This window comes from Balaenoptera acutorostrata, chromosome 7, assembly GCF_949987535.1.
Source record: "Balaenoptera acutorostrata chromosome 7, mBalAcu1.1, whole genome shotgun sequence".
In the NCBI taxonomy this organism is placed as follows: domain Eukaryota; kingdom Metazoa; phylum Chordata; class Mammalia; order Artiodactyla; family Balaenopteridae; genus Balaenoptera; species Balaenoptera acutorostrata.
The window spans coordinates 96165988-96190970 of NC_080070.1; the positions used below are offsets into that span (position 1 = coordinate 96165988).

At 36.5% G+C, this 24983-nt stretch overlaps 1 protein-coding gene across 4 annotated transcripts in view; it reads left to right on the top strand.

The window, feature by feature from the left end:
• MAGI2 (membrane associated guanylate kinase, WW and PDZ domain containing 2) overlaps nt 1–24983 on the top strand; it is a 1355072-nt gene that overhangs the window by 977228 nt on the left and 352861 nt on the right. The window contains exon 7 of one of the 4 annotated variants that reach the window (XM_057549547.1): nt 8472–8543. The exons of the other annotated variants lie outside the window; for them this stretch is intronic. Coding sequence (XP_057405530.1) covers nt 8472–8543 — 72 coding nt within the window. The remainder of the gene's footprint in view (nt 1–8471; nt 8544–24983) is intronic. 4 annotated transcript variants of the gene reach the window in all.

The following is a 24983-nucleotide window of genomic DNA, read 5'->3' on the forward strand; positions in this document are numbered from 1 at the left end:
GATCTTATTAATAGGCTAAATTTACCTCTAACTAAAACTACACACCATGATAATTAAACCACCTCCATGAACCTAATTGTCCCTAGACCGTTCTTTCTTTTATTAAGAAATTGTGTGAAATAAAAACATACGATCTGATTATACATTTGGGTTGTTTTTATTTCACTCTACTCATTTTCACAGTCCAGGAAACAACTGATTAAAAAATCAGACCTGAACACTAAATTAATTTTAGTTCAATAAAAACTGACAACATATTATAATCAATTTTACGAGAGATAATTTGGGCTGAATTTAGTGAAAACGACTGAAGTAAGTAGATAATGGAGTATTTATCTTTGTTGGAAGAGAAACCTAAGTAGCGAGACTTTTAGCTGCTGCTGTGAAGTTTTAACCAGGAAGCCTCCAGTAACAATGGACCCTTATGTTTCTAATTGCCCTTATTAACAGAAGAAAAAGGAGCACGAGATTTTCTCTGGAGAAACTTAGACAACCTGCTGTTTCCAGATAAGCTAGATGGTATTGGTCAATACATTTTATATCTACAAGTTAGGTTTTATCATCAGAAGAATAATGATAAATCAGAAAACTAGCAAACCAAATGCATTCAGGCATTTCTTTATGAACAAAATGTGGATGTTACATTCTTTTCTACTTAAAAGAGGAAAAGTGACAAACTGAATGTGTTCCTAGATGGTTTTTGTTTTGTATTGTTTTTTTTTAACGTCAGAGTTCTAAATCTTAAATACCTACTTATCTGATGAACAATAATCAAACTTTATTCATGTGTTTGTATTTTTATCTATTGTAAATACTATGGCATTGTTTTTGTAAATTAGTAGCTCTATTGATGCAAGCAGTTATTCTTACCAGAATATCAACACTTAGCATTCTATAGTTGAAATTCTGCAGTTATGTTCAAAAAAGTTCTCATACATTTCACATCATATAACAGGACGATTTCTCCATTTGACAGAGGTATTTTCCAACCTTGAGCATTTTATGTATGGCATTAAGTTCAAAAGGTCTTTTTCTCCGTTTGTGTCTGTGTGTGTGTGTGTGCACGTGTACGTGTGTGTGTTCATGCGTGTGTGTGTGTGTGTGTGTGTGTGTTGTTCAGGGTGAAGAGTTAGAGTATTTTTACATTGAATTATTCTTTAATTTTTGTTTTTTTTTTAGGTCTCTAATCCATTTTTTTTGTTTTTGAATTTTTAAATTTTATTTTATTTACTTTTCTATACAGCAGGTTCTTATTAGTCATCAGTTTTACACACATCAGTGTATACATGTCAATCCCAATCGCCCAATTCATCACACCACCACCCCCACCCCCCGCCGCTTCCCCCCACCTTGGTGTCCATATGTTTCTTCTCTACATCTGTGTCTCAATTTCTGCCCTGCAAACTGGTTCATCTGTACCATTTTTCTAGGTTCCATGTATATGCATTAATTTACGATATTTGTTTTTCTCTTTCTGATTTACTTCACTCTGCATGACAGTCTCTAGATCCATCCATGTCTCTACAAATGACCCAATTTCCTTCTTTTTGATGGCTGAGTAATATTCCATTGTATATATGTACCACATCTTCTTTATCCATTCGTCTGTCGATGGGTATTTAGGTTGCTTCCATGACCTGGCTATTGTAAATAGTGCTGCAATGACCATTGGGGTGCATGTGTCTTTTTGAATTATGGTTTTCTCTGGGTATATGCCCAGTAGTGGGATTGCTGGATCATATGGTAATTCTATTTTTAGTTGTTTAAGGAAACTCCATACTGTTCTCCATAGTGGCGGTGTCAATTTACATTCCCACCAACAGTGCAAGAGGGTTCCCTTTTCTCCACACCCTCTCCAGCATTTGTTGTTTGTAGATTTTCTGATGATGCCCATTCTAACTGGTGTGAGGTGATACCTCATTGTAGTTTTGATTTGCATTTCTCTAATAGTTAGTGATGTTCAGCAGGTTTTTCATGTGCTTCTTGGCCATCTGTATGTCTTCTTTGGAGAAATGTCTATTTACGTCTTCTGCCCATTTTTGGATTGGGGTGTTTGTTTGTTTTTAATATTGAGCTGCATGAGCTGTTTATATAATTTGGAGATTAATCCTTTGTCTGTTGATTCATTTGTAAATATTTTCTCCCATTCTGAGGGTTGTCTTTTCGTCTTGTTTATGGTTTCCGTTGCTGTGCAAAAGCTTTTAAGTTTCATTAGGTCCATTTGTTTATTTTTGTTTTTATTTCCATTACTCTAGGAGGTGGATCAAAAAAGATCTTACTGTGATTTATGTCAAAGAGTGTTCTTCCTATATTTTCCTCTAAGAGTTTTATAGTGTCTGATCTTACATTTAGGTCTCTAATCCATTTTAAGTTTATTTTTGTGTATGGTGTTAGGGAGTGTTCTAATTTCATTCTTTTACATGTAGCTGTCCAGTTTTCCCAGCACCATTTATTGAAGAGACTGTCTTTCCTCCATTGTATATCCTTGACTCCTTTGTCATAGATTAGTTGACCGTAGGTGCTTGGGTTTACCTCTGTGCTTTCTATCTTGTTCCATTAATGTATGTTTCTGTTTTTGTGCCAGTACCATATTGTCTTGATTACTGTAACTTTGTAGTATAGTCTGAAGTCAGGGAGTCTGATTCCTCCAGCTCCGTTTTTATCCCTCAAAATTGCTTTGGCTATTTGGGGTCTTTTGTGTCTCCATACAAATTTTAAGATTTTTTGTTCTAGTCCTGTAAAAAATGCCATTGGTAATTTGATAGGGATTGCATTGAATCTGTAGATTGCTTAGGGTAGTATAGTCATTTTCACAATATTGATTCTTCCAATCCAAGAACATGGTATATCTCTCCATGTGTTTGTATCGTCTTTAATTTCTTTCATCAGTGTCTTATACTTTCCTTCATAGAGGTCTTTTGTCTCCTTAGGTAGGTTTATTCCTAGGTATTTTATTCTTTTTGTTGCAATGGTAAATGGGAGTGTTTCCTTAATCTCTCTTTCAGATTTTTCATCGTTAGTGTATAGGAATGCAAGAGATTTCTGTGCATTAATTTTGTATCCTGCAACTTTACCAAATTCGTTGATTAACTCTAATAGTTTTCTGGTGGCATCTTTAGGATTCTCTATGTTTAGTATCATGTCATCTGCAAACAGTGACAGTTTTATTTCTTATTTTCCAATTTGAATTCCTTTTATTTCTTTTTCTTCTCTGATTGCCATGGCTAGGACTTCCAAAACTATGTTGAATAACAGTGGTGAGAGTGGACATCCTTGTCTTGTTCCTGATCTTAGAGGAAATGCTTTCAGTTTTACACCATTGAGAATGATTTCTGCTATGGGTTTGTCATATATGACCTTTATTATGTTGAGGTGGGTTCCTCGATGCCCACTTTCTGGAGAGTTTTTATCATAAATAGGTGTTGAATTTTGTCAAAAGCTTTTTCTGCATCTATTGAGATGATCATATGGTTTTTCTCCTTCAATTTGTTAATATGGTGTAGCACATTGATTGATTTGCATATATTGAAGAATGCTTGCATCCCTGGGTTAAATCCCACTTGATAATGGTGTGTAATTCTTTTAATGTGTTGTTGGATTCTGTTTCCTAGTATTTTGTTGAGGATCTTTGCAACTATATTCATCAGTGATATTGGTCTGTAATTTTCTTTTTTTGTAGTATCTTTGTCTGGTTTTGGTATCAGGGTGATGGTGGCCTCATACAATGAGTTAGGGAGTGTTCCTTCCTCTGCAATTTTTTGGAAGAGTTTGAGAATGCTGGGTGTTAGCTCTTCACTAAATATTTGATAGAATTCACCTGTGAAGCCATTTGGTCCTGGACTTTTGTTTACTGGAAGATTTTTAATCACAGTTTCAATTTCATTACTTGTGATTGGTCTGTTCATATTTTCTATTTCTTCCTGGTTCAGTCTTGGAAGGTTATACCTTTCTAAGAATTTGTCCGTTTCTTCCAGGTTGTCCATTTTATTGGCATAGAGTTGCTTGTAGTAGTCTCTTAGGATGCTTTGTATTTCTGTGGTGTCTGTTGTAACTTCTCCTTTTTCATTTCTAATTTTATTAATTTGAGTCCTCTCCCTCTTTTTCTTGATGTGTCTGGCTAATGGTTTATCAATTTTGTTTATCTCCTCAAAGAACCAGCTTTTAGTTTTATTGATCTTTGCTATTGTTTTCTTTGTTTCTATTTCATTTATTTCTGCTCTGATCTTTATGATTTCTTTCCTTCTGCAAACTTTGGGTTTTGTTTGTTCTTCTTTCTCTAGTTCCTTTAGCTGTAAGGTTAGATTGTTTATTTGAGATTTTTCTTGTTTCTTGAGGTAGGCTTGTATAGCTATAAACTTCCCTCTTAGAACTGCTTTTGCTGCATCCCATAGGTTTTGAATCGTCATGTTTTTATTGTCATTTGTCTCTAGGTATTTTTTGATTTCCTCTTTGATTTCTTCAGTGATCTCTTGGTTATTTAGTAACATAGTGTTTAGCCTCCATGTGTTTGTGTTTTTTACGTTTTTTCCCTGTAATTCATTTCTAATCTCATAGCATTGTGGTCAGAAAAGATGCTTGATATGATTTCAATTTTCTTAAATTTACTGAGGCTTGATTTGTGACCCAAGATGTGATCTATCCTGGAGAATGTTCCGTGCGCACTTGAGAAGAAAGTGTAATCTGCTGTTTTTGGATGGAATATCCTATAAATATCAGTTAGATCTATCTGGTCTTTTGTGTCATTTAAAGCTTCTGTTTCCTTATTTATTTTCACTTTGGATGATCTGTCCATTGGTGTAAGTGAGGTGTTAAAGTCCCCCACTATTATTGTGTTACTGTCGATCTCCTCTTTTATAGCTGTTAGCAGTTGCCTTATGTATTGAGGTGCTCGTATGTTGGGTGCATATATATATTTATAATTGTTTTATCTTCTTCTTGGATTGATCCCTTGATCATTATGTGGTGTCCTTCCTTGTCTCTTGTAACATACTTTATTTTAAAGTCTATTTTATCTGATATGAGTATTGCTACTCCAGCTTTCTTTTAATTTCCGTTTGCATGGAATATCTTTTTCCATCCCCTCACTTTCAGTCTGTATGTGTCCCTAGGTCTGAAGTGGGTCTCTTGTAGACAGCATATTTATGGGTCTTGTTTTTGTATACATTCAGCAAGCCTGTGTCTTTTGGTTGGAGGATTTAATCCATTCATATTTAAGGTAATTATCTATATGTATGTTCCTATGACCATTTTTTAAATTGTTTTGGTTTGTTTTTGTAGGTCCTTTTCTTCTCTTGTGTTTCCCACTTAGAGAAGTTCCTTTAGCATTTGTTGTAGAGCTGGTTTGGTGGTGCTGAATCCTCTTAGCTTTTGCTTGTCTGTAAAGCTTTTGATTTCTCCATCGAATTTTACTGAGATCCTTGCCAGGTAGAGTAATCTTGGTTGTAGGTTCTTCCCTTTCATCACTTTAAGTATATCATGCCACTCCCTTCTGGCTTGTAGAGTTTCTGCTGAGAAGTCAGCTGTTAACCTTATGGGAGTTCCTTTGTATGTTATTTGCCGTTTCTTCCTTGCTGCTTTCAATATTTTTTCTTTGTCTTTAATTTTTGTCAATTTGTTTACTATGTGTCTCGGCATGTTTCTTCTTGGGTTTATCCTGTATGGGACTTGCTGCGCTTCCTGGACTTGGGTGGCAATTTCCTTTCCCATGTTAGGGAAGTTTTTGACTCTAATCTCTTCAAATATTTTCTCTGGTCCTTTCTCTCTCTCTTCTCCTTCAGGGACCCCTCTAATGCGAATGTTGTTGCATTTAATGTTGTCCCAGAGGTCTCTTAGGCTGTCTTCATTTCTTTTCATTCTTTTTTCTTTATTCTGTTCCACAGCAGTGAATTCCACCATTCTGTCCTCCAGGTCACTTATCCGTTCTTCTGCCTCAGTTATTCTGCTATTGATTCCGTCTAGTGTAGTTTTCATTTCAGTTATTGTATTGTTCGTTCTTTAATTCTTCTAGGTCTTTGTTAAACATTTCTTGCATCTTCTCGATCTTTGCCTCCATTCTTTTTCCGAGGTCCCGGATCATCTTCACTATCATTATTCTGAATTATTTTTCTGGAAGGTTGCCTATCTCCACTTCATTTAGTTGTTTTTCTGGGTTTTTATCTTGTTCCTTCATCTGGTACATGGCCCTCTGCCTTTTCACCTTGTCTATCTTTCTATGAATGTGGTTTTCCTTCCACAGGTTGCAGAAATGTAGTTCTTCTTGCTTCTTCTGTCTGCCCTCTGGTGGATGAGGCTATCTAATAGGCTTTTGCAAGGTTCCTGTTTGGATGGACTGGTGGTGGGTCTCTTTCATATTGTTGACTGAAGAAAAAATGCACAATGTGAGAGTTGTGAGTTAAGTTTTATTGGGGGCAGAAAGAGGACTATAGCCCAGGAGATAGCGTCTGAGATAGCTCTGAGGAACTGCTCAGAGGAACAAAGAGGTAAGGGGGTTGTATATATGTGATTTTAGTGAAGGGGGACACATGCAATCAAGCACACATTTTGGCAGAATGTTGCTGCTAGTCACAAGGAGCAGATGTCTTTGTTAACAATTTTAGTGCTTTTCTAAATATGGGAAGATGCAAGAAATTCAGCTCATAAAATCTCCTGAAAATATCTGACTATCTTAAGGCCTGTTTTGCCAGTTTTTCCCAGAGCACAGAGTGCCTCCTTCCTAATCTCCACCTTGAACTTCCTTCAGGGTGTGTTGAAGGTCAGCAACTGCAATGGCTAGTGACTTAATCCTTGTAGAGGCAGATGGCAAATAACAATATTTAATTGGCAATATTATCCAATTACCTAAATTTTCATTTTCTACTCTCTGATTATGTTTGTTCTTCAGTGTATCTATCATTTCCTACCTCTGTCATGAATATCCATTTCAATTACATGTATTCTAAATCTCATATTTAAAAGAAAACTTCTACTGGCTTAAAAGTAACTGGAAAGTATTGCCTGATATCAAGAGAATAAACAATTAAGGAAGGTGAGAAAACAGATCAGTCCACTGCCAAAGAAATATTGCACCAGACAGAGCTAACAGTTAAACAGGCAAGGAAGACTTGTTCAAGGCTATTGCAATAGGGAAGAGAGATTGAACTCAACTCCCCAAACAAAAAGCAGGAGGATTTTTAAATGCTGGGGTACATGATGGAAAATACTGGAGGACTGTGGGAGTGAGTGGAATGGAGAAGTTTGGTCAAAATGGTTAGGCCATCTGTGTTTGCTAATTGGCACTTACCAAAGTTAGGCTCCTACTCTCCCACAAAGACTGGGAGATAGGGGTGGTATCTTTCTTGATGTTTACATTTCGAAGAGATGGCTCCCAGGTCCTTGAGAAAGATATTCCTGGGTTGTAGAAGACTTATATCTTGAAGAGGCAGAGAAAGAAATTACAGTTGCAAGTTTCTAAAGTGAAAGCTCTAAGAAAAGGGAGGTCAGGGGCCCACAATCAGAAAGAAACCCTTCTTAAGTTTATGCAAGCTAAGGGGAATGTTAAGGCCATCTCAGTCACCATGATATTATAAAAGTTCCAGATAATCAAACAAGAGATGGTAAACTAATAGTTAACAAGATATTTTCTAGACAAGCAATGTTATAAGCACAGGTAATAATGAGAGTAAAGTCAAATTCAGAGGTGCAACTTTAATAAGCATCCTTCTGACCCTGACATGAAATCAGCAGTAGTACCTCAAGTCATTTCAAGCATTCGTCTTGTAATACCTGAGTCAACTGAGTTAACACTGCTGTTTCACATTCTGAGTTGTCTTTGATCATGGATTATTTGATTCAATTTGACATTCCTTTGAAGAATCTTCTACGTGATTATAGCATGTAGATAGCCAGTTTCTATTCTTGGCTTTTTCTCACACAGCACACATACTCACACATGCAATTCAAGTTCATGGAGGATTTACAGCTCCTTTTTCCCCCTCTTTGATATATACTTAGGCCCTGTATATTTCATAGACAATGTTTAATTTTTAGTTTAGGATGCTACCCAATATCATTAACAGATGTGAATGTAATAATCCTAGTCCTCTATAAATTAGAAATAGAAGAGGATAGACAATATAATATGTTGCCCTCTACTTATTTTTAAGGCTTTTTAATATTTGGAAACTTATCTGTAACTGGATGGAACCCATTCCGGCTATGGAGATAGAAATGTGACCATTGTCAGTCTTTTACATAGAAGTGAAGTCATGTGACAGATGAAACTGGAGTCATTATCTTGTTGATTGCTATATCTCAGCCTTGTAAGTTAGTAAATGTTCAAAAAATTTTTAGTCTTGTTCCAGAGACTGAGCCCTAACCAAAACTTCTGTGTGTTCGTGGAAGATTAGTTCTTTAGGTCAACCTTATCTCTAAGTTCTTGCCCACCAAACTGTTGCTCTCATTCACATTTCACTTTCCATGGCTGTTCTTTCCAGGTCAGCCCAGATATGGAACTCAACCCTTACTCCTTGGTCTTCTTAGGAATTTCTCACACAAGGCATTACCAGGTAATGTTAACAGAATATGTTAACAGAGTTTATTGATGGTTTGGGCAATGTAAGACTGTGTGTCTGCCTGTGTGTGCAGAAATTTTTAATATAATATTAAATGTTTTTATTTTTACAATTACTTTGGCGACCTTGACATCATTGTGCTTTCATAGGCTTAATCTCCCTCTGCCTGTTCTTTTCTCTTCCTTACATTTATCTTCATTCCGTGTGCAGAGCTGTTTAGCTTTTCTTTTCTTTTTTTTGTTGTTAATGGTCTCCCTTTAAAATAGTAAAGTTCCTAGGACCTTACTTTTTTTTTTTTACAACCAATCATCAAGGTATTTTCCTGAATATAAACGTTCTCATGAAAAATCTGTTGCCACCTATTAAAATAACTATTTCTATCTCTTTCCACCATTTTATATCCTAGGTTATTAAGGTCTGGAATGTCATGTTCAGCATTCTTTAAATTCACATCAAATTCATTGTACCTAAAAGTTGAATTACTAACTAGGAAGCTAAGTGAAAATATTTGTCATTTATTTAGTGTATCTCTTTGACCAACACTGAGCTAATCAAGAAACATAATAGTCTGAGTTCTTTCTCTTAGGGCCAAGAACAGAGATTTAACCTAACCCTCTGTTCTTTTCTTTCCTGGATTCTATATGTCTTGAACCTATCAGACCTCACATAACCCTTTTCACTTAAACATAGTTTCATAACATTTTATATTTCTCTCATTCATTCAATCAATAAGAGACCATTTACTTTGCATATCAAGATAACATGGAGCCCAAGTGAAGCTTAGATCAAGTAAGCAAGAAAATAAATAGTAAAATTTCATATAGTAAAAAATGCTAATAAAATAAGGTAGGGTACTGGATAAAGTGAAGGGTAGCTATTTTAGATAGTATGGTCAAGCCCTCTGAAGCATGTGATATTTGAGATTTGAATTATGAGGATCCAGCTATGAAAATATCTAAGGAAGAACATACCAGGTAAAGAAAAGGGCAGAAGTAAAAGCCCTAAAGTAGGACTTGGCTTAACACATTCAGGAATGGCAAGGGAAACAAAACAAAACCAAACCACCACTTTGGTTCAAGTATAGAGAACAGAGAAGAGAATGGTAGGACCTGAAGTCAGAGAGGTTGGCAGGAATGGAAAGCCTGGAGGTCCCGAAATGGAATTTGGATTTTTTCCTAAATCACATTGGAGAGTATTTTTTTAATGGGGTATGAGTTTATCTGACTTGTTCTTTTCGTAAATCGCTTTGCTGTGTGGAGATTATATTTTATATTGGTTATCTTAAAACTTACCTTAAAGAGTCATCTTAAAACTGTTGGTATACTACCTCCAAATTACCTTCTAGTCTAATTTATTCAATTTATGTTTCTTGAATACCTGCTCTTTTCCTGGCACTGGGCTAGACCTGGAGATTCAACAGTGACAAGGATATGAACAAGAACACACAGCCTCATAGAAAAAGTTTTTGTTCTGTTTTCCATAGACAGTTAATATTGTCCACATGCTCTGCATTCTTATTAGAATCAGTATGACCTTTTTTTCTGGATCTTGGTTATTATCTGTTTTTAGTGCTATACTGTATTCCTCCATCCACTTCATACAAAATAAGTGTTTAAGAATGTATTTGCATTTTCATCATATTCTTGGAATTCTTTTCAATTTTGTACATCTCCCAAGCTCTTTTTAGTAGGAAAACTGAATTCATTATAGGAAATAGAAAAATAATAGCACCTGTGTAAAACTTTTTCTCTTAAGACTGGTATCTAAGTTAATTCAAGGTTGGAAATATATTAAGTAAACTAGGAAAATATCTATAATGCTAGATCACGAAACAGAGTTTTGTGTTCTGTGTTGGGTCACTTCTATCTCTTCCCTGTACTGAACTGCAAAAGTGCAGCGAGTACAGACTGCCCCTCAGACTGCCGGTCAAATGCCTGATTACTTGTGGATGTTGCCTGACCTCGGGGAGTTGGGTGATGAAGATGAGGGAATTTTTTGAGCAGAGCACTGGGAAAGAAGCCAAAAGCTCAAGGAAACACCAATTTTCTGTTAAGGTCGAATCTCAGTAAGCATGAAGCTGGAGCTTTCTCTGCACTTTTGACCATTTGTCTTGCTTCCCATCTTCCCTTCTCTCTTCATTGGACTTTAAAATTTTAAAGATTTTTCTCAGTCTGTTTATCTCACAATCTCTTATTCCCTCTATTTGATCTGTACTTTTTTTTTCTGCTTTCTCTTCTGTATTTCCCATAATGTAAGAGATACTTGCATTAAACAAGAGTCTCTAAAGGACTCTGTCTTTGAAAATCCATTTTGAAGTTGAAAGAAAGTCAAAGCAGCTTTCTGAACTTTCTTTCCTCTTGGGGCCAAGAATGTTGCTCAATAACTATTCCCCTCCTTCAAAAGAACTATCATTCTGACCATTGAACATTTGGGGAACAATTGTATATTGTGTCTTACAGATCCAGCTTCACTATAGACTAAGTGCTGGTTAATGGAAATACCTTAGACCTTCTCTTACCTTTGTAAAAATGATTGTTTATGATCATAAAATTAGCCCAAGTGTTGTTATGGATATCCTTCAGGTTTCATAAGGAATATGTGCTCTTTTCATTCCTGAAACAATATATATATATAAAGGACTTACTTTGGACAAAGCCTAGATGCTTTATAAAGGTCACTGAGAAATAAGAATACAAAACTCAATGAGCTATATGGTCCCCACAGTCCTCACTGTCTACTGGTGGAGAAGGATGGAGAAATAAACCATTATGCAACAAGTGATAAGGGTTGTAACATTTGAACCAAGGATTATAGATGTGTAGCCATGGCTACCTTGCTAAGAATGATGGTCAGGAGACACTTTTAAGAAGGGTAACAATCAGCTGAGTCATAGAGGACAGATGGAATTTAGACAGAAAGTGAGAAGCAGGTTCCAGGCAGAGGAAACAGCATATGCAAAATCAAAGAGCCAAGGAATTGTGTAAAGTTTGAGCATGGAAAAAAGTCACAGCACGAAAGGTTTATGTGGGAAAGGAGATGTACTTGGAAAGATGTGATCGTGGCAGATCATGGCAGACCCTGTGTGCCTTTCTTTTTTTTTTTTTTTATAAATTTATTTATTAATTTTTGGCTGCGTTGGGTCTTCCTTGCTGCGTGTGGGCTTTCTCTAGTTGCGGCGAGCGGGGGCTACTCTTCGTTGCGGCGGGCGGGCTCCTCATTGCGGTGGCTTCTCTTGTTGCAGAGCACGGGCTCTAGGCACGCGGGCTTCAGTAGTTGTGGCTTGCAGGCTGTAGAGCGCAGGCTCAGTAGTTATGGCGCAAGGGCTTAGTTGCTCCATGGCATGTGGGATCTTACCGGACCAGGGCTCAAACCTGTGCCCCCTGCATTGGCAGGGGGATTCTTAACCACTGCACCACCAGGGAAGCCCCCTGTGTGCTTTTCTAATGGGTTTAGACTTTAAAAACCAAAGGGTAGGGCACCTAAGGATTTCTAGTAGGGGTGGATTGGAAGGGACAAGGAAACAATTGGCAAAACTCCAGTTAAGAAGTGATGAGATTTTGGCAACGGTTATAGTCATGGAGGGGAGGGGAATTATTTGAGAGATGATTAAGGGATGGAATACAGGACTTTTTGAATCATCAGAAGAGGGAAGGAAGAAATCCATGGTCTCTCTTAGGTTCCTTGATTGGGCATCTGGCACCTGCAATGCTGATTATTGAGACAAAACACATTGGTGAAGGACCTCTTGGAGGAAAAACTATGAATTTTGTTTAGGCCATGTCAAGATTGAGGCAACAGGTGCTGCTTATTAAAGTTAAGACGTCAATGAAAACAACAATTAACATGGTTCTCATAAACATATATAGAGTCAAAAAAGTATAGTGGCTCATGAAAGCTTCACTCTTTCCCTCTATAGAAAGATATTTTTATTTAAAAACACCATTCATGTTTACCACCACTTCCCCAGTTTAATCGTCTGAAGAAATGTCACACTTACAGACATTATGTTCACATGTTGTACAAACACTTTATTATGAATCAGTTAGGATATATATTTGCAAACATTTTGTTTCACTGTGTGTTATCCCTTAGGCAATGTCATGCACGTATTACTGCAAACAGAGTAGTGAAGCCAGAATGGAACAGCATTATCTTGCTAGTTACCAGATCTGTCAATTCTTCCTTGTCAGTATCTCTCAATTTTGTCCTTTTTTCACTCTAGCCATTATCATTATCCCAAAATAGGATCCTAGTCACCGCCTGACTGAGATACCTTTATCAAAGTTCTTGAGTGCAAACAGCAGAAACTGATTCTTTTGATTTAGGTAGAAAATGAATTTATTGAAAGGCTGTTTGGTAGCTTACAGAATGACAAGGAAGGTGGGAAAACCAGGCTCGGAAAATAAGAAAGCGAGTTTTCATAGCCAGAACCCCAGCTGGGGTCATCCCACAAGAACAGGCCAAGGAAGACACTGCTCTCTCTGGCCAAACTGCTATGGCTGCTCCCAAAACTAGCTGTGGCAGTCTCTTCCATCACTAGAATAAATTTTTTACAGGTGCTGCTTCTTTGCACCATTAGCTCCAGATTCAAAATCCCAGGCAGTTGTGTCTGACTTCCCAAACCTGGATTAAAAACAGCTCCATGCCCTAATTTCCAGGCTTCAGGGAAGGCAAGTATGTGGGCTTTTCAACTTCTGTAGTTGGGTCTAGCACCCACCTCCCACTAAGATTTGAGCTGTGGAGAATTATCCAAAACTGGGAAAGAGGGTCTGAATCAGGGCAGGCACAGGAACGCAGGTGTCCTCCTGAATACAACCAACTTACCTCCTGATTCTACACATTCATTTTTGAATTTTATTCTAAGCACTGTGCTGGGCATATGCTATGTACTAATGATGCAAGTATCAAGAATGCAAGTACCTGATTAAGGCTTTCCCAAAATGTATCTATTATGTTGTTCCTCTTCTTAGACACTACAAAAGTTTCCAATTACTTAAGACTCTTCAACCTAGGATTCAAAAGCATCCCATCAGTTTATCTACATTACATATACAGCTTTTTCTCTTATTATCTAACATAAATACTCTTCTCTAGCTAGGATAATTAACTTACAACTTATATATTTTCCTATGTTCATTCTCTGCAAAACTACTCATCATCCCACCTATCTCTCCATAGCCCATGCCTGAACTCATCTTATTTTCCCCCAAGTAGCACCACACTTCTATTCTTTGTTTCCATTGTGATTCTACTTGAGAATCAGTGAGAGTTATGAAGCTACTGCAAATTAAAGCACATTATTTATTGTGAAATTACACAGTATTTGTGTATACCAATTCACACCTGCACCTTCATTCATAAATACTCTTTATGGATCTATTTCTGTTTTTACACGTAGATGTTTTTACCTCTCCAAGTAGATTGTAAATTATTCAGAGGCAAGGATCTTACCTGCTGGCATATCCCCTCTGCCGTATCTAGCATGTTAAATACAGAGTCTACACAATGTATTTGTGGAGGAAGAGCTCAGCAGATGTCTGGCCAGTTTCAGCTGTCACCATACACTTCCAAGGAACTTAGGATCGGAGACTTAGTTTGTTTTGTCCTCTTCCACTAACTCCAGGTAAATTCTACTGATCATTGCACAAATGTACAAGCTTCATATCACAATGAGAACCAAGCAGGGAAGACCCGGCACAAATTCAGTGCCATTACTAGAAACTACCTGAAGGGAACGCCCGGGTGATGCCAATAGTGTCATCTTCACAGAGGAAAACTGGCTTTGTAATAAGCTGGAAGGGTACTACACCATATAATCCTTTCATGCTTTGCAAAGTTAAAACTGAAAAGAAATGGGACTCATTTAAGAATCTGATTATTTTGTCATTGTCACAGAATGACATATTAATTGAATAGTAAATTTGTAGAAAGCCCTTGTGAATGCAAACAAAATGTGCCTTTTGTAAATTAAGCAAAAAACAGATGCCTAATTCTCAGACAAAGTTCCTTTCTGATGCTGTCAGAACAGTACTTTTTGAGAGAGTGAGTTTTGGCAGATGGCATTACAATTCAAATAAAATGGAATAGGCTTCCAAGTGCATCCACATTTTCTTGTCATGTGAATGCCAGAAAAATGTTTAAAGTTTCTAATGTTTCTGAATGTCCTCGTAAATATAACCTGTGTTATTGCATAAATATCAAAGATTAAATTATGACTCTAATGTTAGCTGAAGTACTGTGTGTTGATGTCTTTCTGCACAACCAAAGCCGACATTCACTGTATCTATTGCACAACAAGGAAATGCAGTATGAAAGGATTTGAAAATATTGAACTTAGACTCCTACTGAAAAGCAATGTGAAAATTATTTCAGAGTTCTGGGGCATTCCTAAAAAAAGGATGGATGCACAGATGCCAGATCTTTCCCTTCATGTGTCTCTTCACATTTTCTTACCAACATTTAGAACATTGGGTGTCCCAAGAAAGGACATCCAGAAAGGAATCTTTTATTCAAAGGGATTTCAGCACCACCACCTTCCACTGTCATCAAAAATAATTTTAGTTGGGCTCTAAGCAGTTAAATAGTATCCCCCCACCTAGGGTTGTTATGAGGATCAAAAGTATGATACAGGTAAAGCACTCAGCACAGTGTCCGATACATGTTATCTCTACATTGTGTAATTGTAGCTAATTCTAGTAGTTCGATGGTGCTAAATAATTGAGATAAGGCAGGAAGGGTTATAACTTTGGCCATGAAAAATTTAAAAGATAACCTCCTGAGATGTTGGGATAGGAACATAAATAGCATTTATTGAAATTAAATGCCATTTTTTTCAGTATAGAGTAAACCCCCCTCAGTAAGAAAAGTTGTCAGGTAAATGTTGAGTCATCTTTTAGGACACAGCTCCATGGGCATTTCTCTGTAAAGTATCTACTGTCTACTTCACCCCCTGCTGTAAATGGCCATTCCTTCATCTGAGAGCACCTGGGCATACTTCTACCATGACATGTCCCAAAAAATCTATGTTACCAAAAGCAATGTACCTAAAACTTTAATGCCTATTTTTTGTATTCTTTACTAAAACAGTTCTTTAATCCATATGTGCTTCTCTAACATCTCTGTTAGGGCAATGACAAGGGAGGGAGTGAGCTTAATGGGACATTGCCAATAGCAACATTTTCTTCTCTCTCTGCACCTCGACCCAGCACACCTGAAAATATCTGAAATATGGGGCAAACGTTCTCAACACAAGAACACCTGACTAAAAACTGAGTTAACATTTGTTAAATAAATAAACAACTAAGTATTAGTGTCATAGGAAGCCAACATTTCTTGTGCTACCCAAATATCTGGGATTGCTCTTCAGACAAAGGTATAAGACATTTTAGCTTTCTAAGTGCCACAATGGGCACCTGATCTCATTCATTCCTTTAATAAATGCCTGTGCTGAGCCCCTCATATTAGGTTTGGGGAATAGAAGATGAGTAAGATATGCTCCCTGTCTTCAAGTTTCTCACCGAGAGAGAGAAAACAGATGGTTATAACATAATCTTCAGAACTCAGTAGAAATCCCTTTTCTCAATGGTATAACGTATTCTTTCTCCTTGCATTGTTTTTCCTTTGTCTTAGCTGCCCATGGAGTCCTTTCCAGTCTGTCTTGTTACATCTGGTCTTACTGAGTTTTCTAACTCTCACCTCTCACAGTGGAACTTCGTGAATCACAGTGGTTTTAGAACTATCTAATTTGTATCTCTATTAGGTTCCTGAGTACAATATGCTAATTTTTAACACTGATAAAGTAGCTTTCATGTTCTTCTTCACCTTTTATCTCTTTTCCAGATTAAAAAAATTTCCTTTTTCTAGCACCATAATTCTAAGACACAGATTTATCTTTTCCTTTCAAGTGTTAGCTCTGAGTGACAATAATTGATTGATCTTTGAGCAGAAATAGATTTTTTAATCACTTATAGTTTTACTAAAAGAAAAATGTCACCATATCAAACAAAGGAATGTTCTAATGAAAATATCATTATTACCTTAATTATAGTTGTTACTTCAAGGGCTATATTTATAGTTCTGATGTGATTTTGATTTGTGCACTAAAGAAATAATTTTAAATATGCTTGTTAACCTTATTTTTTCTAATAAAAAGCCACAACATAATATTTTTTAAAGAATAATTTATATGTACATTAAGTAAGAATTATAATCAGACATAATTGTATTTGTTTTCAGGTAGCTTTCTTTATGAACTCCAGTTGCATCCCTTTGTATTAAGCAAAATATCGTCTTTATAAATAAAGCCCCTTCTCCCATTTCTGAAGCTAGACTGCTGTCAGTCTGATTAGTCTGAAGGCTTCAAGCCAACTTCACACAGGAAGAAAATAATAGAAAGGATTCTCCCTACTTAATAATTTTTCAGTCCTCATTTTTCACACCCAGTTTTATAAGCTCTTTTCCATATTTCAAATAATTCCAAAAAACCTTCTTCTTCCAATACTTATGAGGCAAAACGGCTTCTGAGTTTTACCTGCCACACACTCTAAATATGGACCCATCATTATTCCATCAAGTCCCACTGTTGCTACTATTACAGTCACTACCGATGCTGCTGCTGCTGATGGTCTCGATGATGACGACAGAGTAACAACAACATCGGGAGTAGTCACAGTAGAACCTAGCATTTACTGAGTACCAAGCAGGTCAGGCACTCCACATTTCTATTCCTTATAACATCGAGCAGGATGAAGAAACTGAGGATTATCCAAGGAAATCCAAAATTCAAATCAGGTTTATCTGACTCCATAGCTACAATGTTTCTGTCAAATATATTTGCTTAAATACTTGATTTTAATTTAATGCTAGCATAGCAAGGTTGGTATTTGCAAACTACAACTCATATGTAAGAAAAGATTTTAATTTTATTTAACTAATTTTATTTAACTAATTTTATTTAACTAATCTCATTTGTGTTGGAGCCTTCATTACTGAAGGAGAGTGAGAAAACTTAAACTTGCCAACTAGAGGTTTTTTCCTGTCCCTTTTAGTTTAAAACGGCTTTATTTGGGGGAAGGTGATAGCCTGTCAGTATTAAAGTTCAAATTTCCTACCGGTTTTTTTTTTCCCCCAGTGGGTCTCTCCTCTCCTCTTCGATCCAAGATGCTGCCAGGTAGTAGATGAACAGGTATCCCTATGGTGACAATGCTGGGTCTGTGGTAGGCCTGCTGTTCTCTGCTGCAGGATGCCTTACACTTGCTCAAGTTACGGTCCTTGCCTTTGTCTAGAGCTCTAAGAACTCTGCACCCTGAATTCTCTCTCCCAGGGCTTTGTACCAGCAAGTGCTACTCCCAACCCTGTGACATGGAAGTCACACATTGATTCTTGACCCTTTCTCTTTATATTCCCACTTGAGCAGGCCTAAATCTCCTAAAATAAGTGACTGCTTAAATAGAGGGAGACTCACACACAAGGAAGTGTGAAAAGGAAAACTATGTTAATATGTTTAAAAAAGCTATTGTTGTTGCTTATACTTGCACTCTGGACTATATGCCCTATGTATATCAGAGTTGATTCTGAAAATGCAAACCTAAAAAAGAATCTCAGGCTACATATAAAATGTAGCCTAAGACCTTAACCCAATCATCTTTTCATATCAATAATACTTTTGCTAGTGATGCTTTGTGAACAAATCAATATTTTCAGTGTTCTTGGCCTCGAAAGGCCATACAGGTCAGAAATTATGATTCCCTCCATGAGACCATGTGGCTTCTAGAACTCCCTGTGTACTTTGTCTGCACAGTACCACTGGTGTTGAATAGTTTGAATTTTTACATGTAGTCTTACAAAAGTGGCTGAGTCCCACATCATATCACATTGTCACTGCTTGTGTGATTTACACACAGTCCAGTTGTTACCATGGGTACACATCACAGCTCCACTTGGACCTTTAACATTTCCTGAAAGCCTGGCATGTAAGTTAGACATGCCTGCAGGGCAGCCTAATTTGTGGGATTGACTGGCTCTTCACATGCCAAGCAACCCAAGCTGAGGAGGACTCTGACAGCTTTATATGGGTAATATTTTCCACTGAGGTGAAGTGCTCTCCAAGAATTTTCCCCATGTTTTAGGCATCTCGATACCTTGCGGACACAGCAGGCATCATGTTTTCTCTTCCTGGCCTTTTTATATTTTGCAGATTTACTTACTGCAGACAACAGTAGGCAATCCCGCCCTCAGCTTCCATGTTCCTTTGTTTCCTTCTACCAGGAAGCAAAGCAGTAATGTAGTACATGCTGTTAATCCAAATCCTGCACTTTTTTTACTTTACTATATCATGTACCTCACTACCATATTTTATAATTTTATCAAACAGGATTTTGTGTTTTAATAGGAAGAGATTTTGTTTCCCTGTTCCTGATATCTAATCTAGTCCTTCTGTCTGAGAACACTGCAAGGATGGGACAAACCTGAATAGGTAAAGATTTGTATAAATCACAGTGGCCAAATCATTGGATAAAATACTCTGCCCTCTTTTGTTCTAGAAGCTTACCAATAGAAGCCATTGCTCTTTTTTGTGTGGGTCAGGAAATTCAGGATTTGTTCTAAAATTGCACCACTTCCCTCTCTGAGTAAAATGCTATATTGGAAGTGGATGCTTTTGATGCCAGCACAGTGTATATTAATAGACACTTTGCTGCTTTTTTATACTGGCTGGTATTATGATGATTCACTATTCATTATAACCTAACTGAAGGTGTATTTGTAACATTTATACCATTCACACCCCTCAAAGTTAAAGATGCTTATGTCCTCTCAAGTCACCATTCTCTGCACTATATTGCCAAGATGGGGAGACTGTGATTCCAATATCTCTACTACAGGATCCAGCTAAAATAATTTGGACAGGAAATTATTTTGGTAAAGAACATTTGGGCAATCCCACACACACAACTGGCTATATAAATATAATTTAATATCTGTATTTTGGCATTTCTGTCAGTAAATTTTAATAGGCAGCAGTAGTGCCTTAGATTAATCCCAAACAGGGAATGAGAAATCTCATTGTTACAGTCACACACTGAATAGTGAACCTCCCTTTTTATGTCATGGAAAAAGCATTTCCCTGCTTGCTCTTTCAATTTTCATTACCTTTGACACTCTGTAATCTATCTGTGATAGGTACTGCTGAGAATTATACATTTTCTCCACCTAGAACAAGTATACAACAGAGCACTGTGGGCTTGATCAGTTTGCCTATTCTGTTAATATTTTAAAACATTCCACAACACAGAGAGAAAATATGGAAGCTATCCATGCTTCCTTTCTCTCCCCAAGTGATGTTGACAATTAGTATTTTTATTGATCTTTCTTTTTAAGTGTCCTTTTCAAAAATGTCTGTGAATTGATTCTTTGTTCTGCCAGAAAAACACAGGGCTCAGTAGACCAGCTAAAGCAGAGAATCTATGACAACCCCATGTCATCCCAATTTGACAGATGTCCAGCTTACTTACCTATAAAGCATGCAAGCCTTTTAGGATCCATGAGTTTCATGGCAAAAGCAAAATTTATGTTACCATTTAATGGCTTGTAGAACTGTCATGGTGCTTCTTGTACCCACTGTTGTGGGAGATGCTTCAGACGGTACCATCTTAGAAAATTGGTGCATCTTTCTGCACATTTTCGTTAGCAGCCCTAGGTTTATGCTCAGTCTAATTTGCTTAACTGGTCTAAGTGGCATTTTAATTAAACAATGCTCTGAGGCTGCATATTACATAGAAAATGAAATTAGGGTATATTCCTATGTAGAAGTCAGCTCATCTAATATAATAAACAAAGGTAAATGTTAAATTTCATGTTTCTAAGATAAGTCTTTACCATATTGACATTCAATATTTAGCTGTCCCCAGAGATTTTATTTTTATTTTTTAGTGATTTATTCAATGGTATGTTTATTCCGTTACATATTTAACAATTTGTTTGCTCTCATTCTTTCTTTTTTTTTTTTTTTAAACATCTTTATTGGAGTATAATTGCTTTACAATGGTGTGTTAGTTCCCCAGAGATTTTAAACAGTAGGATTTTCTTCTATATATCCAATTCATTAAATTTTAAAAGACTGCTCTGCTAGAAAAATGACATCCATTGTGTGACTTCATCCCGAAATACCCAACTGACAAATGTGTTGCTGACTTATTACATTAGGATTATTTAAATCAATTGTAGTGAATTATACCCATGAAATGTAACAGCCTGTGATTCCAAGCTTTTCAAAAATCACCTGAGGGTTTAGGTAGAGTAAAATATACATGTACTTCTCCTAGTAGCATGTATCATAAATTATAATTAATTAATAATTAGTGAAATTATTTGTTTAAAGGCTGGCTTTGCCTGAAAACATCAGCTCCATAGATGTTGAGACATATCCCTGTACCTTCACAGCCTAGTTTCTCCGACAGACTCCTGCTCCCCCCGAAAAATACCCTCAAAGTAGATGAGCAATAAATTTTCTTGAATTAAGAAAACGCTCATAAAATGTGTTACATTATGAGACATGTATTAAGTAATACCATCAGTGATGAATTGCAAATTTCTCTCATACTAATATATCCAGATCTCATCAGGAACACTTTCAACCACAAAACCATAGAATATCCTATTGAAAGCCAATCATTTCGGGAGCATAAGAAAACAGCAGTCACGACAACCATCAAGACCGTGACAGGATATGGCAGTTTCTCTCAGTTGTTTTTCCTAAATCTTTAAAATCGTCATTGATAAGGCAAAGTGGGGAATTAAAGCAAATTTTTGATTTTTTCTCTCTAATAACCTATCCAGGTCTTCATCTTGACGCCCTGGAAAGTGGTGGCTAAACAGTTTTTAAAGTTTCCATTGTTTATCAATACTTACTTTGAGTCATTTATTAAAATATAGACATGGTCCATTATGGAAGAGCATGTTATGAGCTACTTAGCTCCAAGTCCTTGCGTCCATCTGACCTCCCCGATTTGGAGCTGCCACACTGAGTAAACTGTAGAAGAGACTGACCTCCCTGTAGGGGGAAATACGACAATCTAAGGAGAAAGAAGGCTTTCAGTCTCCAGCCTCCTACTCTGGATCCGACTTCTTCTGCAAACCATACCCTCTTACAAGCCCATAGGCCAAGACTTATGTACTACTGTATCTCTAAACAGGACCTTGCATCCTGAAGCCAAAATGTCATTATTGGTCCCACAAAGGCGACAAAGCTCCGACAGACTCCTGCTCCCCCCGAAAAATACCCGTTTTCAGTTCCCAGGCTTTTGTAGGTTTCCTGCTGCAATGACTTTATACCTTACATTCCGAATGCCCAGTGTCTACAATAGCTCTGAGGCTTTTAGGATTATCTGGAATGGCAGATTCCCACAATGAATGGAATCTACCTCTGCAGCTTCCATAATGCCCAGAGGTTCTTTTCACAGAAGCCTCCGATACCAGCTTTCTAAGGTCACTGTCGGCCAAAGACCAAGGGTCACTTGGAAAGACTTTGATCAACCCTGTCCTCTCCAGAGATCTGTGCCTTCCCCTCTGAATTATTAAATTCTAGTCTGGCCTCAGGTCTAAACCACTGAAATTAGTGTTTGCCCCGCCCCATACTCTTGAAACTTTGTTATTGCGGCTTTTTTATTCATGAGGCTCCTAAACTCCAGACCCACTGGGTTTCCTAGTGCAGAAGGCGTAAGAACTGATGTCAATAAATTAACCCAAAGACCCAGAAATCAGTATCCTGATGCCTTCTGTCAGGAAAGCATACCAAATTGTGCGACATTATAAATACAGCTCTTTACCTTCTGGGTCTTTGTGCAATGAAATCTTAGTCTGTAATTTCTTTAATACTTGACTTTTTTCTCAGTGGTTAGCAGTTTCATATACAATTAGGGTCATTTCCTTTATGTTTGTATTCAATTTGAGGGTTTTTTCATCTTTTTACATTTTTTTTGAATAAAGGAACATTGACATGGATTATAAAAGAGCTTTTCCCAAAAGCGTCTCATTCTCTTTCGTATCCCTTCAACTTTACTGTCCATGCCCATCTTTTGCCGTGAAGCAGTTTCTTCAGTTGATGGTTCACCTTCTTGTATACGTTTTCTCAAAAATAAGCATAGGAGTCTTTTTATTTATCAATATATTCCACAAATCACCATATATCAGATCATAGAGATTCTTCTCATAAGTTTCGCAGCTGTATAGTACTGCAACATGTGCACATACAATGTTTATTTAACCTGTCATCTCTTCTTGGATATTTATGTTGTTTCCAAGGTTTGCTAGTAAAATAATAGTGCAATGAATAACCTTGTGTATTTGATTTTTTGCATTGTTAAAGATGAAACTTTAGAGAAATTTCTCAGAGAGAGATAGTTGAGTCAAAGGGTAAATTATGTCTGGTTGTGTTAGTTACTGCCAAATTCCTCTCAGTAGAGGTTGTGTGATATTGCCCAACCACCAGCATTGTAGGGTTGGGGGGCAGTTCTTCCACAATCATGCCAGGAGAGTGTGATGTCAAGCTTTTGGATTTTTGCTGATGTGATAGGTGAAGAATAGTATCTCAATATAGTGTTAATTTGCATTTCTTTTTTGTTAAAGGAAGTTGGGCATCTTTTCATGTGTAAAGGACAACTGTGTATACTTTTTGTGAACTGTCTATTCCTGACTCTTACACATTTTTCTATAAAGTTTTTAAGCTTTTTTTCCCTTCACTTTTTTATTAAGTTATACTTGGCAATGCAATATTATATCATACAATATTATATTAGTTTCAGGTGTACAACATAGTGATTTGACATTTTTATACATTATGAAATAATCACCACAATAAGTCTAATAAATCCATCACCATACAACATTATTACAATATTGTTGACTCTATTCCCTATGTGTACATTACATCCCTGTGACTTATTTATTTTTTAGCTGTAAGTTTGTACCTCTTAATCCCCTTCGCCTATTTCCTTCATCTCCCTACCCCTTTCCCCTCTGGCAACCACCATTTTGCTCTCTGTGTCTATGTGTCTGTTTCTGTTTTGTTTTGTTTGTTCCTTTCTTTTGTTTTTTAGATTTCACATATGAGTGAAATCCTGTCATTTGTCTTCCTCTGTCTGACTTATTTCACTTAGTATAATACCCTCAAGGTCCATCCATGTTGTCACAAATGTCAAGATTTTATTCTTTTTTTACGGCCGAGTAGTATTCCTGTGTGTGTGTGTGTGTGTGTGTGTGTGTGTGTGTGTATACCACATCTTCTTTATCCATTCATCTATTGATGCACACAGGTTGCTTCCATATCTTGACTATTATACATAGTGCCACAATGAATATAGGGATGCATATATCTTTTCAAATTAATGTTTTCATTTTCTTTAGATAAGTACCTAGAAATGGAATTGCTGGAACCTACAGTAGTTCTATATTTAGTCTTTTGAGGAATCTCCAGACTGTTTTTCATAGTGGTTGCACCAACTTACATTCCTACCAAAAGTGCATGAATTTCCACTGCTATATGTTACAAATATTTTCTCTTGGTTTGTCGCTTATCTTTTAATATTGATTATGGTGTTTTGGATTGTACAGAGATTCCTTTTTGCTTTTCTGTAGTCAGATTTGTCAAGTTTGAGTCAGGTTAAGAAAGTCTTTACTCACACCCAGTTTATAAATTATCCTTAGTACTCATATTGTTTTCCACTGGGACCAATTTTCATAAATTGTATTTTCCTAAGAAATTATCCATTTAATTTAGATTTTCAATTTTCTTAGCATAGGTTTGTACAAAAATTTGTGTTTATGATTGCTTCCCTTTTGTCATTTTTTTTTACTTTGTTATATGTGACATCTCTTTTTAATATTAAATTAGTGCTTATTTTGCTGGTTTTTACAAGAAACAGCACTTCAATTGTTACTATTTTTCCATTTTCTACTATATGAATTTTTGCTTTTATCATTTATATTCCTTTCTTGTGTTTTGTTTTGTTTTGTTTTGTTCCTGGAGGGATTCCTTTATTGTTCTTTTTCTAGCTTTTTGAATTGGGAATTCACTTTCATTATTTCTATTCTTCCATATATATATATATGTGTGCATGTGTGTACGTATGTATGTAATATATATATGCTATAAAATTTCCTCTGATCACTGTTTCTTTTCTACAGATTTTGCTACTGTTTTCACTCTCATTACTTTTAGAAATTCTACAATTTCAGCTAACATTTCCTCTTTGACACATGAGTTGTTTATTTAGAGTTTTTAATTTCTAGATGAAGGTTCCACTGATTATGATTTTGGTATTAATGTCTAAATTTTACTGCATTATGGTCAGAGATTATTGTTTGTATTATTTCTGCTTTGTAGAATTTAAGACTTTTGTAATTCAACATATAGACAATTTTGGAGAATGTCCCATGTGT